Source organism: Myotis lucifugus, unplaced genomic scaffold, assembly GCF_000147115.1.
Source record: "Myotis lucifugus unplaced genomic scaffold, Myoluc2.0 scaffold_449, whole genome shotgun sequence".
In the NCBI taxonomy this organism is placed as follows: domain Eukaryota; kingdom Metazoa; phylum Chordata; class Mammalia; order Chiroptera; family Vespertilionidae; genus Myotis; species Myotis lucifugus.
Genome location: NW_005871497.1, coordinates 777,124 through 793,526, shown reverse-complemented (window position 1 = coordinate 793,526; position 16,403 = coordinate 777,124). Strand labels below are relative to the sequence as shown.

Here is a 16,403-nt window from a genome sequence, read left to right as displayed (position 1 = left end):
CATTTCTACTTCTGTGAAGTGCCTGTTCATATCCTCCATGTATTTCCATCCCGGAATGTTTGTCTTTTTCTGTTTGTGTTTTGTAAGGTTTCTCACTCTACAATAATTACCAACCTTTATCAGTTATACGTGTTACCGAGTAGATCTGAGGAAAATTCAGCTTATATGCATGATTAACATTATTACCTACAATGACAATGTGTTATTTCTGTTTTTCCTTTGAAATGATTTCAAATATTTAGAAGAGTTCTATGGAAATTCAGTGAGAAATGTGCCCTGTAATTCCCCAGCAATAAAGTTTTCATTTGTTTCTAAAATGAATTCATGCCTTAGGTTGGACAATATTTACTATGAGACTCTGACGATTGTCTTCTTGACCAATAAAGTCAGGAATTATTTTCTTATCTGGACCCCTGCAATCCTGGTGTGTATGTTTTAGGACAGCCTTGAGAATCCTTGTGACTTGATTTTCCTATTTCCATAAAATTTTCATGATTTTTGTATTCTTTGCATTGCTATTTATAATGGTCAGTCATAGTGTGCTTAGATTAAAAAAAAAGAGATGATTGTATATTTATTTTGTCATGCTGAAGGTTGTAATGCTTTTATATAAGGTTAATGGGAGGGATGGAACAACAGACTTGTGAGGAAAGAAAGAATTAATGACACACTGATATAGTATGAGTTATCCTATATAATAAAAGGCTAATATGCAAATAGATCAAAAGGGCGTTGGCCACTGCGGGATGGTGTAGAAGCTTAGTGGGGGCACAAGACTAAGGCGGGGTGCTGGTTGCTGTCATTGGGGTGAGCCTCTGGTGGTTACTGAAAATTCTTTGCTCCCATGTGCTGGTCCTGTCTGGTACTTACACCTGCTGGTGGCACCTGGCGCTGGCCCTGATCACTCCACGCTGTCAGCACTTGGAAGCGGGGTGGTGAGAGCGGGGATACTGGCAGAGAGAAGACTGGGAGCTGCAGCTTGAGGGACCAGGCTGGGGCATGGAGGATGGGCCAAGACTCGCCTCTGTGCCCACTGCAGCCTTAGAGCCCACAGCTCCTTTCAAGGTGCAGGAATTCGTGCACTCGGACCCTAGTATGAAATAATCACTATTTCAACTGCCTTCAACAAACACATTGAATTGTTCCTGTGTCTGTAAGTAGCTAAGTGATTCTGTGCCTTGTTTTACAAGAAGTGGGCATATATATGTACACGTATATTTGGAGAGAATGAAAATTCAATAAGTTCCTTTAGAGCAGTGGTTCCCAAACTTATTTGGCCTACTGCCCCCTTTCCACAAAAAATATTACTCAGAGCCCCCTGGAAATTAATTTTTTAAAAAATTTTAATAGCAATTAAACAGAAAGATATATGTATTAATGTTTCTACCTTTTTCGTAAAATATAGTAAAGAAAGGTGTAAATTAGAAACATTGAAGTTTGAAATTATGAAACTATTTATTGAACTCAGAATAGAAAGGTAATACAAAAAAAGTTAAAACAAATGCACCTGTGGCCATCACCGCCCCCCTGGATTGCTGCAGCGCCCACCAGGGGGCGGTAGCACCCACTTTGGGAATCACTGCTTTAGAGTATGGATTCTACATTATCAAACTTATAATTGGAACCATATACCCATTATCAAAGACTAAAAGGAGAGTGAAAAAAACCAGTGAATCTTTTTAGAGGGCTGTTAGGTAAACAAAATTAGCTACTGAAACCAAAGTCTTTCATAAATAGCTCAGTGTACAATAGGAAGCAATTAGTTATTGTTATATTTCTCAATCCATTTAAGTTTTGATGATAAATTAACTTAAACTGGATGAAAGCAAATGACTTCCATGTCTGTAGGTAAGAAGTGATGCTGAGGCTGGATGTACCATAAAACAAAGGAGCATTGGTGGTCTCCCATAATGAAACAGAAGGATGAATTAATTTGTACAATTCTAACTTTTGAATAGTTTTGTTTAGCAAACGAAAAACTACAGATTTTTGCACCAAAATAATATTAAAATATTCCGAGTATTTGCAAAGTAATATTAATATGTGAATAGACTACTTAATGTTCTTGTGTTCATGTGTAATGTTTGAAACATAATTAAGCTAGTATTTTGGTATAACTTTACAATTAGAATAACAAATTTAAAAATATATTCATATGGCTTTATTTTTGGTTTACTTTTTATAAGTTTTTATGTTTGGCATGACATATTTATAACTCTTAACCAGGTAGTCACTTAAAAACAAATTTGGATCTGAGAAGCTAAATTGTGAAAAGTAAGGTTGTCACAGGAGATAGTGACCCTTACATCGCAACTTCTTGGTGGAATAAAGTGGAGGAGTCCTATCTACAAGGTATATCAGCTTTAGGCCTCCATAACAACTACTCTCTTTTTTTCTTCTTTCCTGTTTTAAAAAACTTCCGGCAACAAAACAGAACACATTTTGTGATTACAAATGTAGCAGTTGCCACACAGGCCAGCAGGAATCCAATCACATCCAAAGAGTGGTACTGGAACCAGGTGAGGTCATGCGCGGCTGGCCGCAGGTGTTTGGCTCCTTTGTGGCGCATGACAAACTCAATCCAGAAGACTGTTCGATCTAGAGGTTTCATAGGCTGGTCATGATGAATTCTTGATAACTTCATAGTGTTCTCCTTATATCTAAAGGAGAAACACAAAGATATCAACATTGAAAGAAAGTTAATTTCCTTAAGCCAATCATTCCCATTCAAAGTAGTATTTTTTTAATTAAAAAAATATTTTTATTGACTGGTCAGCATGGCTAAGTGGTTGAGCCTTGACCCATGAACCAGGAGGTCACCATTTGATTCTGAGTCAGGGCACATGCCCGGGTTGCTGGCTCAATCCCCGGTGTGGGGTGTGCAAGAAGCAGCTGATCAATGTTTCTCTCTCATTATTGACTAGAGGCCCAGTGCACAAAATTTGTGCAGTTGGGTAGGGTCCCTCACCCCGGCCTGCACCCGCTCTCAGTCTGGGAGCCCTTTGGGGGATGTCTGACTGCTGGCTTAGGCCCACTCCCCATGTGGAGCGGGCCTAAACCAGCAGTCGGACATCCATAGTGCTGCTGTGGAGGTGGGAGAAGCTCCCACCACTGCCGCTGTGCTCACCAACCGTAAGGTTGGCCCACAGGGGGAGCACACTGACCACCAGAGGGCAGTTCCTGCGTTGAGTGTCTGTCCCTGGTGGTTAGTGCACATCATAGCAACTGGTTGTTCTGGCGTTTGGTTGATTTGCATATTAGCCTCTTATTATATAGGATGTTTCTATCTCTATCTCCCTCTCCCTTCCTTTCTGAAATCAATAAAAATATATTTAAACAATATACACAAAAAAACATTATGCCATGTTAAAGAAGCCAGTTCCAAAAGATCATATATTGTATGAATCTATTATTATGAAATGTCCAGAAGGACTAATCTATAGAGAAAGAAAGTTGATCAATGGTTGTTTGGGTGAGGGAGATGGGAAGTGACTTCTAAGACATATGATATGTCTTTTTGGGATGACAAAAATGCCCTAAGTTTATATTATGGTGATAGTTTCATAGCTTTGTAAGCATACTATGTATATTTGAATTATACAATTTTAACATGTGAATTTTAAGGTATGTAAATAATATTTCATAAAATCTGTTTAAGTGATTACAGTAAAATAAGTTTTTGAGTGTAAAGATATTTATAGTTTCAGAAATTTTAGGTATTGAATTTATTTAGGTAAAGAATTTATGATTTTTTCTTCTAGTTGATTACTCTCCCTACTATGTATTTTATCATATTTTTTAAAAAATGTGTCCTTATAATTACCTACATAACTTTATATTATTGGAGGAGAAAATTGTTGCACTAGATGGCTCCCCATTAAATACATGAGATTAAAACGCAACTTTGAAGTAAATGTGTGGTCAAAAATAAAAGTAGATTAGGATGGGTTAACTCATGTTAATAATGTCAAAATTAGCCTCTTAAAATTGGGATGAAATTAAGATGCACTATTGACAAACTAATCTATGTATTAGTACTATCTATAAAAAATATGTGATACTTACGAAGGGTCATTAATGACAGTCTTCAATGCATTGAGCAAATCTGTACTTGAAATAGTGTTGAAGTCCAAACTGATAGCTGCTCCCTTGGTCTTCATGTGAACAATGTTATCAGGTTGATCCGCAAACATAGGAAGGCCCACCATAGGGATCCCATGGTAGATCGCCTCATAGATGCCATTGGTTCCACCATGAGTTATAAAGGCTTTGGTTTTTGGATGACCTAGGATTGGGTGAATTTCAGCAAATTATGAATTATAAGTCTTGGAAATAAAATGAGAGTTGGGCAATAAAGGCACTGACAGAGACAATATATTTAGTAACAGATTGGTCTACACTTCAGACTGTATTAAAATGTTTTTCAGAACTCATAGGAAGAGAAACATAAGTCTGCTGGAGGGACAGTGAAGGCTTACATAGAAGATTAGTGTGTTTCTTTTGACTTGAAATGAATACAAGTTGCCAGTGGACAAATGGAAAGAGAATATTCTGGATTTTAAAAAGTGTATGCTAAAAAAAAAAAAAGTGGTGGTGCATGTTGAAATATATTCTCTTAATAAAATAGTGAAGTCAGAGTGTGATATGTAGATGTCAAGGCAACAGACAATGGGATGGTGTTGGCACCAGAATCAGAGGAAGGAAAATCTACACATTATAATGAAATATGTTCTTACTTCAGAAAGAGATATTAATTTTTTCCCCAATGGATAATGGAGAGTTATTGGTAATAAAAGAGGAGCTGATATTTTTCATGGGCACCTGTACACCCTTACCGTGGATTAAACCATTGGTGTAAGGAGAGAATTAGGAGGGAGAGTGACAATTGAGCTATTCTCTCTGAGAGGAATTACACATGAACTAAAGATCTTTTGTTTGTGGCCATAAGGAACGTGACTATGTAAGATAAGATGTCAACTGTTACAGCTTATCCTTTCCCCCTAGGACTAGGAAATAAATATTGGGAAGTTCATTTTTATTTTTGAGGTTTTCAGTAACAAATGTTGAATACACTTTTATCCTAGTGAACTGCTTATCATTCTGGTTGACTTGATTCTGATTTCAGGGTTTCCCAGAATCTTACCAAGAAGGTCATTCTGGGGGATCCATTTATAGAGCCGGGTATTTGGCCCTAAGGTATCTGGTTTTTTGCCATCATATCTCCATATAACCTGTTAGGGTAAAGAAGGTAATGTATTACTTGAGTCAAACTGCAGAGTTATATCATGTTAGAATTCTAAATAGGTTAGGAGACATCCAGTTAAACCCCTCACATATTACAGGTAAGGGAATGAGGACAAGACATGTTGATAATGAGAACCAATAAAACACTGCTGTAAGGGGCATAGGTACTCGTATTGCATGTTACTTATTTTTATATTCAGTCAGGTATGAGTGCAATCATGATGTTTCACACTTTGGGGTTAGACAAATGGGATTATCAATGACCAATTCAAGCATATAAAAATTTTTAGGTAGTCATATAATTGTAGTGCAAAACACAGTAAATTAATAGCCTAGACTTTTATTTTAATTATTTATTATAGTAGCTCTCACCATCTAGATTTAATGTTAACCTGTTTATTTCTTTTTGAATGATGGGGAAGTGGTTTACTTATATTCACTAATTACATAAAGTATCTTAGAGTTTTACATCATTTGCTTTAAAAAATCAATGTAATCAGCTATTTATGAGAATTAAATCATTCTGGTATATAAGTTTATTAATAATAATAAATAATGTCTGCTTAGTGAGTATGTTTAGCTTCTTTTAGTTTTCTACTTATTAATCACCACTTCCAAGTGGTAATTTTTACCCAAATCCTGTGTTATCACTCTAGCTAGGATTGAAAATTTTCTTAAAATGTAGAAAAGAAAAGCCATTGGCACTTTATAAATAATAGTTTGCCTGTTGAAAAGATCAAATATGATGATGATGGTAAATTTAATTCATCTGACTGTTAATATTTCAAAAAATGGTACAGTTCACTGACAGCATTGATTAATATGGTTAATCTATATATATAATAGAGAAACATGCAAATTAACCTGGATGCTGTAAGGGGAAGACCAAACAGCAGGGACCAGAGCAGCCACAGGCTCCCAGCCTCGCCAGCCCCGGAGCACCAGCACACCCTTGGGCCTGGAATAAGGACGCATTCACAATGAGCCCAGAGTTACTGCACACGGGGCTGCAGATCAGGAGGGCTGTGGATGGGGGGACTGCAGATTGGGGGAAGTTGCATATCAGGGGGCTGCAGATCGGGGGGCTGTGGTTGGGGGTGTGTGGGTGGGGGGGCTACAGATCAGGGGGCTGCGGCACTGGGGACCCCAGCTCCGAGCCCAGAGCCTGGCCTCAGGGCTGCAGCTGTGACTGCACTGCCCAGCGGGGAGCCCCACAATGTGCCCCCACAGACTCAGGAGAGCCGACGGGTCCATTGGGATGGCCAAGAAGAGGCCTCGCCTGGCGCCCTTTACTCCGTGAGGAGGGCCCAGTGGATGGGAGTTGTGGGCCAGACCGTGACCAGCAATCAGTGTTTGAAGAGGGAGCCTTCAGCCCCGTGGACTTTCTCTCCCAAAGAAGCTCCAGCTCCTCCTTGCACTCAGGCCCTGCCAGAGGGCCATGCCGGGGCCACGTGGCCGCTGCCCACACCCACTGGTGTCTGCAGTCCCATGTGGGACCGTGAACCATGTGTGAGCCCCTCTGAGGTGGAGCCCACGTCACCTCTCTGAAGTTTTCATTTTTGCTGATCGGACCTTTGCCTTCTGAGGTGTAGAAGCCAGGACGCTGGGTGCAGTGGAGCCCACAGACGGGCACTCAGGAGCTCCTGGGCTCCCAAGGCTTCCTTCAGAGAAGGCGCGCCCCGCCCCCGCCCCCCAGGGCACCGCTCAATTCGGCCTGCAGGGAGCAGCACAGTCACCGCTACAGGCAGGGCCCCAAAGCTCCTCCTGAACCTTGCTCTTCCTCCCTCGGCTCCCAAAGCCCAATGCAGCCTGTGGCCAGCCCCGAAGAGGGTTGGCTGGTGCCCTCAGCGCCCTCCCCAGGGCCCTCCCCAGTACCAGACAGGACAAGGCAGCAGGGGGGTGAGGTTGGGACAGACTTAGCTCCTGCAAGCTGTGTCACAGCAGATCCTGAGCAGCGAGAACTTACCAATAGGGATGTTTGTGCAGACATTTCAAACAACTTCCACTTATAAAACTGAATTGAAAAGCATAGATTGTTGCTCTAGAGAGCAATGCTTCGGGGGGACCTGAGGTTACCTTGGAGGCTAGAACCAAAAGTTACATGATAGCAAGTGTTGGCGAGAATGAGGACAAATCCAGGCCCTCACACCCTGCTGTCGGAATGGAAATGGTGCAGCCGCTCCTCAAATGATCAATATCAGTCACATAGGACCCTGCAACCCGCCACTCCAAGGTATACACCCAAGGGAGGCAGCCGGTCACAAAACGCCCATTGTGTATGGTCCCATTCCCATGAAATGTCTGAAACAGCAGTGTGCCGATGGCTGGGTGGGGCAGGCAGCTAGATGGGGAAGGTGGCACGGGGTTTCTTCTAGAAGCAATACAACGTTCTAAAAGTGACTGGTGGTGCCCTGGCTGGTTTGGCTCAGTGGATAGAGCATCAGCCTGCAGACTGCAGGGTCCCGAGTTCAATTCTGGTCAAGTGCACATGCCTGGGTTACAGGCTCTATCCCCAGTAGGGGGTGTGCAGGAAGCAGCCGATCCATGATTCTTTATAATTGATGTTTCTCTCTCCCCCTCTCCCTACTGATAAAAGGGTAATATGCTAAATAGACCGGGAGACCTTCCAGGAGACCTTCTGGACAAAGCCATGGTTGGCGGGGCAATCAGTCCAGGAGGGGAGGGCAGTTGGGGGCAAGCCGGCTGGTGGGGGGGGGGCAGTTGGGGGCGATCAGGCCAGCAGTGGGGCACAGTTTGGGGTGATCAGGCTGGCAGGCAGAGTGGTTAGGGGAGATCAGGCAGGAGGCAGGTGAGCGGTTAGGAGCCAGCAGTCCCGGATTGCGAGAGTGATGTCCGACTGCTGGTTTAGGTGGGATAAGGCCTAAACCGGCAGTCGGACATCCCCCGAGGGGTCCCAGATTGGAGAAGGTGCAGGTCAGCTGAGGGACACCCCCCCACCAGTGCATGAATTTCGTGCACTGAGCCACTAGTTAGTTATAAATAGCCAAGCAATTTATAAGTCCACCAGTAAGCTGGATTCTAGTTTATAAATGGTTAACATCTTTTTGCTATGTGAGTGTTAAAGTTACTTTAAGTTCTCAGCAAATTTGCATAGGTGATAAGGAGGAAGCTACATTAGTTGGGAAACTAAAAGTAGTTCACAATTATCCAGAGACTTCAAGTGTATTTTATGTATTAGAATAATTCACTACCATAATTTATGGAGAAGGAGGAGCAGCTGAAACTGTCCCAAGCTAGGCTTGCTTCTGGCTGACTCTTTTTTATCTCCTCATATTCCTCCTCCTCCTCCTCTATCAAAATTATTATTCTGATGGGTTGTTTTGGGGCCACATTTTATAAAACACTGGGTCACCTTGAGGGCTGGACCCACCTACACCCTTTCTTTTATGTCTTCCTGCTTCAGAATTTAGCAGGGCCCAGTCCACCAGGGAGATTCTCTTTTCTTTTTACAGGCCATTTTTTCTCTTTCTCTAAATCATTATTTCTGGATTAGGTACCTGGATACAGCTTGGTGAGTCCTAGACATCCTTACTCTGAATATCAGCTTGCAACTGAATAGGCCTAATCCAAAATCCAGGGAAAGTAGGAGTGTAATTCTCCACTTGCCATTTTAACAGTCCCTGACAACTATCATTCTTCTTTCTGTTTCTATGAATTTGACTAGTCTAAATCCCTTACGTAAGTGGAATCATGCAGTATTTGTGTTTTAGTCTGTGGCCTATTTCACTTAGCAAAATGTCCTACTGGATTACCTGGCAAGTCTAAACTGTATGATGCCTTTCAGATTGTTATTCCCTGGTTAATGTTAAAATTTAACTCTATTCTGAGAACATTGGTAGTGTGTTCAGTACTCCAGGAATCCTGCAAGGAAATGAAGCAAATGACAGGATAGGATTTGGTGATATCTGTTCCTGCCCTATAATACTATTATCAAACAAAAATTCACACTGTATTTTTGAAATATACTTCTTTGTGACCAGAATGTTAATTCCAAAGTTATTGTCCATCAAAAACAACCTCTGTACTACTTTAGCACCTGACATGTGTATTTTGTTTTTCAAATTGTTATCTGAGATAATTGGAGCTACCCTAATAGTTTACCTTTCATGTAGAAATTTCTTTAACCAGACATTTTATAGAGTTTAACACACTCATTAGTTTTCTGCTCTAAGGTAGTTTATCTAACCTTTTGAGGAACCTGGGCAAGGGCTGATGCAATCACATTGGCTCTTTCTTCTGTCATGTTAGTGACCATCGACCCCAGGGAAAACACCACGATACCATTTTCTCCAGAGCTCTGGACAAACTCTTCCATTTCCTGTGAAGGAAGAATTTTTTCCATTACAAAAGACAATAGCATAGTGAACACTATTGAAGGGATTGCTACAAACAGCCAAAGAGAAAATTAAGTATCATAAGGAATTATTAGTATAGTTCTTGTTATTTTAAATTGTGTTAAAATACACATAATATACTTACCATCTTATCCATTTCTAAGTGTACAGTGCAGTGGTGTATATATTCTTATTGTTGCATAATTCATCTCCAGAACTTTTTCATCTTGTAAATTTTTACTGTATATTTCTTAAACTGTAATTCTCCACTTGCCATTTTAACAGTCCCTGACAACCATCATTCTTTCTGTTTCTATGAATTTGACTAGTCTAAATCCCTTACATAAGTGGAATCATGCAGTATTTGTGTTTTTGTCTGTGGCCTATTTCACTTAGCAAAATGTCCTTAAGATTCAGCTATGTTATAGCAGGTGTTAGAATTTCCTTCAATTTTAAGGCTTGGTAATGTTCATCTACAGATACCCTGAGCCACCAGAAAGACAAGTGGGTCCTAGAGCAAATTAATCCTGAAATATTGCAGGAGGTAAAAATCACTAAACTGATACTTTCATTTTTCAGGGACATCATGAGAAGGCAGGATTCACTGAAAAAGATAATGCTGGGAAAAATAGAAGGTAGGAGGAAAGAGGATGATCAAATATGAGATGCATTGACTCCATAAAAGAAGCCATAAGCATGAGTCTAAAAGAGTTGAGAGGGCTGTTAAAACTAGGATTTTGTGGACATCACTCATTCATAAGGTCCTCAGGAGTCAGAGCTGACACACAGCACATAACACATAATATACCATTATGTGTATTGATTGTTTATTGATTTATCTATCAACTAGAGGCCTGGTGCTTGAAAGTCATGCATGGGTAGGGTCCCTAGACCTGGCCAGTGATCAGGGCTGATCAGTCTTTCAGCTGCTGGTTGAGGCATTCCTTCTGGCTGCCAGCCAGGGCCTGCCTTCATTCTGCACCATCCGCTGGTGGTCATAGTGAGCAATCGAACTCCAGGTCAAACTCCCAAGGGGACACTTTGCATATTAGACTTTTATATATAGAGATTGTAGTTCTACTAAATTACTTGCATTTATGCTTGTCAGGTTTTCTGGAGAATTACTGTAGTATATTCATTAGTATTTTATTTCGTTGACTATGAATACTAAGAAAAAGTTCATTATGATTAGAATGACTCTATATCTTTTTTATCATCTCTATAATAATTTATATCTCATCTTAACTTTTGTCAGATTCTCCCAAACTTTCCCCTTAAATCATTAATATAATTTATTGAAGTATATTTGGCATACTATATTATATTTGTATCAGGTGTGCAATGTAGTAATTTGACATTTATATATTTACTATGTGGTAAGTCTAGTAACCATCTCACTGCACAAAGTTATGATAAGTGTTATTGACAATATTCCTTATGCTGTACATGGAACTCCTGTTATTCATTTATTTTATAACTAGAAGTTTGTACCTCTTATTCCTCTTCTTCTTTTCCTCCTTTACCAACCCCTCCCCTTCTGGCAATCATCTATATATACAAAAGTCTATATGCTAAGTGTCCAACTGTATGGGTAATGAGGTCATGTAGCAATGCCTGGCTTCCTCTCCCTAGCGACTAGCCACCTTGAAGTTTCTTCTGCCCGGGAACATGACTTGCTTCATAGCCAGGTGCAAACATTTCACCCTTGTCTAATCTCATTTGACCTTCACAGAAGTCCTGGAGTAGGTAGATAGGAGACTTGGTAGCATCCTATTTCCTTTTCATTAGCCGAAAAACAGAGATTTAGAAAGTTTAGAAAGTTAACCCGACTGAAAAGAAATAAGAAATGGTGAAACTTGGAAATGAGTTCAGGTTTTCTCACTGCACAGAATATAGTCAAACACTGCTGCAGTTAAATATTTTATCCTTTCTTCTCCCTGTGTGATCTACAATAATAATCTGCTTCATGTTGATATTTACTGCTGTGTTGCTGACAATTACCTGAAAGAGAAGTTGGGGTGCTTCACTGGGCTGGAAGAAGTTTAGCTACATCAGAAAGCAGGTCTAATTAAGCAAGTTTATTCTATATATATAAAAGTCTAAGTTGACTAATGCATGTGCAGTATATGCTAGTGCCAATCACACGCATGTGTTTCTAGATGTCATTGTCGATTGTGAATTTGGTTGACACTTCTAATATAGAGAAAGGGCGAATAGCAATATTAAAATATTTCTTCTAATTGATTTCCTTTCAATGTGCATGAATTTGTGCAGTGGGCCACTAGTTAGAATATAATTTGTATCTATACGTCTATTTCTGCTTTTTTGTTTGTTTTGTAGATTATACATATAAGTAAAATCATATAATATTTGTCTTTTTCTGCCTGAATTATTTAACTTAACATAATACCCTCTAGGTCCTTCCATGTTGTTGCATTTAGCAAGAGGTAATCCTTTGATATTGGTGAGTAATTTTCCATGGTGTGCATAGACCTCATGGATTTTACCCATTTATCTATTGATGGACACCAAGATTGCTTCCATATCTTGGTTATTATAGTAAATGCAGTAATGAACATGGGGGTGTATATATCTTTTCAAATTAGTGTTTTTGTTTACCTCTGATAAATGCCCAGAAGTGGAATTGCTGGATTGTATGCTATTTTTCATTTTTTGAGGAACCTCCATACTGTTTTCCACCAATTTACAAACTTACTCCATGTACAGGAGTTCCCTTTTCTCCACCTTCTTGAAAACACTTTTTACTTGTTGACTGATTTCTGGATATTTATTTTGTATCCTGCTACTTTACTTAATTCATTTATCAGTTCTAGTAGCTTCTGTGTGGAAACTTTAGGATCCTCTAGATACAGTATCATGTCATCTGCAAATGGTGACAGTTTTTCTTCTTCATGTCCAATATAAATGCTCTTTATTTCTATTTCTTTTGTGATTGCTGTAGCTAGGACTTCAAATACTATATTGAATAAAGGTGGCAATAGTGGGCATCACTTGGTGTGTTGTTGTTTTTTTATCGTAGAAGAAAAGCTTTTACATTTTCACCATAAATACAATATTAGCTGTGGGTTTTATTGGTCATATATGGTCTTTATCATGTTAATGTATATTCTCTCTGTACCCACTTTTTTGAAAGTTTTTATCATGAATGCATGTTGGATTTGTCAATTACTTTTGTCTGTATCTATTAAGATAATCTTATGATTTTTATCCTTGGTTTTGTTGTTGTCTATCACATTGATTTTTTGTGTGTGGATATAGAGCCAACCTTGCATTGCTAGAATACATTCCACTTGAGCATGATGTATAATCCTTTACCATATTGTTGAATTCAATTTGCTAATATTTTGTTGAAAATATTCACATCTATTTTTATCAGACATATAAATTTTTTTTTGTATTGTTTTTGTCTGGTTTTGCTATCAGGGTACTGCTGACGGCTTTCATAGAATGAGTTTGTGAGTGTTATTTTCTTTTCAATATCTCTGGAATATTTTCAGAAGGATAGGTATTAATTGTTCGGCAGAATTAAATGTTCAGTAGACTTTACTTGTGAAATTATCTCATCCTGAACTTTTGTTTGTTGGGAGTTTTTTTTTTTAAATTACTATTTCAATTTTCTTGCTTGTAACGGATATGTTCAGTTTTTATGCTTCTTCCTGGTTCATTCATTGAAGGTTGTATGTTTCTTATATAGCTCTTTTTCTGGAGATTTCTTCTATTCTTTCATTTGGGACCTGTTCCTTTGTCTGCCTATATTTTCTGTCTCTTCGTGTATGTTTCTCTGTATTAGATCAATTTGCTTTTACTCCGAGTCTTCTGTATTCACTCATTTATTTTACTTTCTGTGTTTATTTCTAAGAATTAGATGAAATGGTCACCTCTCCTGAACTTAATGGAGTGGCTTTGTGTAGGAATGATCTCTGTGTAGTCTGTGTGTGCTGTGTGGCTTAAGCAGCCTGGCTGGAATTGAAGTGGTTGCTTGAGGTACGAGGGGTTCCCTGACATGCAGGCTAGCCACAGTTGAGGCAAACACGACCAATTTTCTCAGTGTGCCCAGCTCCGTGGGCACCCTGGTAGGCTGGATGGCTGGGTTTGGAACAGCCAGTGGCATATGGCTGCAGCATTGCCATGGCAGTTTGTCTGTCTGAGCCTGGGGTGGGTATGGGGTGAGTGGCCTAGGGCATGCTATGGTGGCCTTGAGGGTGAGCTACAGCACTTGAATTGAATTCTTGCCCATGCTATCAGTGGAAGAGAATGTAAACATTGGCACTCACAGGTACCTCCAATCACAAAGAGTTTCCACAGAGCCTGAAGAGTTCTCACACTTTCTCAACCTTCTCTATGCAGTCTCTCTCTCTGATTAGTTGTGCAGAAGCTGTTCAGTCAACCCTCAGATTTTTTTTTTAGGAGGAAATGCTCTTCATGTAGGTGTATATTCTGAGTGTTCATGGGAAGGTGTCAGTTCAGGGTCTTCCTATGCTGAAATCTTGGACCTCTCTCCCTAAATCACTTCTTTCAGGCTGGAGGATTGATAGAATTCCTGAGTCTGGTATTATTGTCCAGAATATCCATGAAATAGCCTTACGATTCCTATTTATAATCCAGAATTATCTACACTAATAAAAGAGAAACATGGTAATTAGCGTACGACCGCTACCCTTCCCATTGGCTAATCAGCATATCCTTATGCAAATTAACTGTCAGCCAAGATGGCGTCCGACAGCCATGCACTGAAGCGAACAGGGAGGCTTGCTTGCTCCAGTGAAGGCGAACTCCAACGTTCCCTGCCTGACCTGCCGGCCTCTCAGCTGCAACTCTAAGCAACTATGTAACAAATATAGAAGCTAAACAAAACCCCAGAAACCGGCTTTCAGTCAAAAGCTGGGCTTCAGCCAGCCGGACCGCAACATTGTATCAAATACAGAAGGTAAAGGCCAGAAACCTGCTTTCAGCAGCAAGGCCTCAGAGCTAAAGGTGGCCCAGAATAGAAAAAAAAAAAGAAAAAGGAAAAAAAGGAGCGGTTGGGAGCTTTAGTCACCCGCCAGCCGGAAAACGGCCCTCAGCCCCTCAGCCAGCCTGGCCAGGCACCCCAGTGGGGACCTCCACCCTGATCCAGGACACCCTTCAGGGCAAACCAGCCGGCCCCCACCCATGCACCAGGCCTCTATTCTATATAGTAAAAGGGTAATATGCCTCCCAACACCGGGATCAGTGGAGCAGCGAGGCTCCCGGCACCGGGATCAGCGTAACAGGGGGCAGCGCCCAAACCCCTGATCGCCCTGAGGCTCTGTGTGTGACAGGGGGAGGGCCACAACCTCCCTATCCGTCCTGCTCTGTTTGTGACAGGGGAAGGCACCCCAACCCCCTGATCAGCCCTGCTCTGTGCCTGATAGGGGGGAGCTCCCCAATCCCCTGATTGCCCTGCGGCTCTGTGTGTGACAGGGGGGAGCTCACCAACCACCTGATCACCCTATGGCTCTGTGTGTCACAGGGGGGAGCTCACCAACCCCCTGATCAGCCCTGCTCTGTGCCTGATAGGGGGGAGCTCCCCAATCCCCTGATCGCCCTGCGGCTCTTTGTTTGACAGGGTGCAGCGCACCAACCCCCTGAACGGCCCTGCTCTGTGTGTGACAGGGTAGAGCCATAACCTCTCCATATGCCCTGCCCTGAGTGTGACAGTGGCGGCACCCCAACCCCCTGATCGACCCTGCTCTGGAGTGACAGGGGGCAGCGCCCCAACCCCCTGATTGGCCCTGCTCTGTGCATGACAGGGGGTGGCGCCGCAACCTCCCCATCGACCCTGCCTTGAGTGTGACAGCGGGCGGTGCCCCAACCCCCCAATCGGCCCCACCCTGAGCGTGACTGAGGGTGGCATCACAACCTCCCGATCCACCCTGCTCTGTGCATGACAGGGGGTGGCGCCCCAACTCCCCAATCGGCCCTGCTCTGTGCCTGACCAGGGGCTGCACCTAGGTATTGGGCGTGCCCTCTGCCACCAGGGAGCAGGCCTAAGCCAGCAGGTTGTTATCTCCCGAGGGGTCCCAGACTGCGATAGGGCACAGGCTGGGCTGGGGGACCGCCCTCTCCCCCGAGTGCACAAATTTTTGTGCACCGGGACTCTAGTCCTTTTATAATTATTTATCTGAGTGTCCATGTTTCTGACATGTATGTGTATGACACCTTTTGCTCTGAAATCATATTGTACGTTCTTGTAGAATATGCTATGTGTAACCGGCTGTGAGGGGCCCTCATCATCACCTCGCTGACTCTCCCAGGGAGCACCTGCCCCACAGTGGGAGAAGTACAACTGGGCTCTCTGCAGCAAAGATCTGGTCACCCTCTTGAGTAGCTCAGTTTGATGTATTTAAAGTTGCTGGTGAAGTCATGTTCACCTGGAATTGTTTCAGAATTATTCTGATTGTGGTCCCTGATTTTTTATCAGTTTTCAAATTTTATTACTTTCAGTGTTAGAAAAATTCCTGATTGCTCAATGCACTTTCTAGCTCCCTACCCCCAAATGTGTAAGGAGACAACATTTTATGGATATCTGGTCCAAACTTCATATTCATCTATCCCCTCTGCCCCGCCCCCCACCCCGCTGATTTTTCTGTTTTAAATTGTTTACTTGTGTTTTTTCTCTGAAAAATAAATACCTAACCCTTCCAACATAAAAAAGTTTACTTTCTCATTCTAATAATTGCTACAAGCTTTTGTTTAAAACAATTAACATATAATTGAAATATAACATTCTGTAAGTTTATACTGTGTTAAATTGATTCATTT

General features: G+C 41.5%; 1 protein-coding gene across 4 annotated transcripts in view; it reads right to left on the bottom strand.

Annotated features, from left to right (window-relative positions):
- Nucleotides 1-2,139: 2,139 nt before the first annotated feature.
- The window catches only part of LOC102442620 (UDP-glucuronosyltransferase 2B31-like), a 58,032-nt gene continuing 43,768 nt past the window's right edge, over nucleotides 2,140-16,403 (bottom strand). For 3 of the 4 annotated variants that reach the window (XM_023744323.1, XM_006102974.3, XM_023744325.1), the window contains exons 3-6: nucleotides 9,452-9,583; nucleotides 5,144-5,231; nucleotides 4,066-4,285; nucleotides 2,140-2,660 (exon numbers count right to left, since the gene is read on the bottom strand). In XM_023744323.1, coding sequence (XP_023600091.1) covers nucleotides 2,381-2,660; nucleotides 4,066-4,285; nucleotides 5,144-5,231; nucleotides 9,452-9,583 — 720 coding nt within the window. In that variant the 3' untranslated portion in view covers nucleotides 2,140-2,380. The remainder of the gene's footprint in view (nucleotides 2,661-4,065; nucleotides 4,286-5,143; nucleotides 5,232-9,451; nucleotides 9,584-16,403) is intronic. The other variant, XM_023744324.1, reaches the window with a different exon arrangement.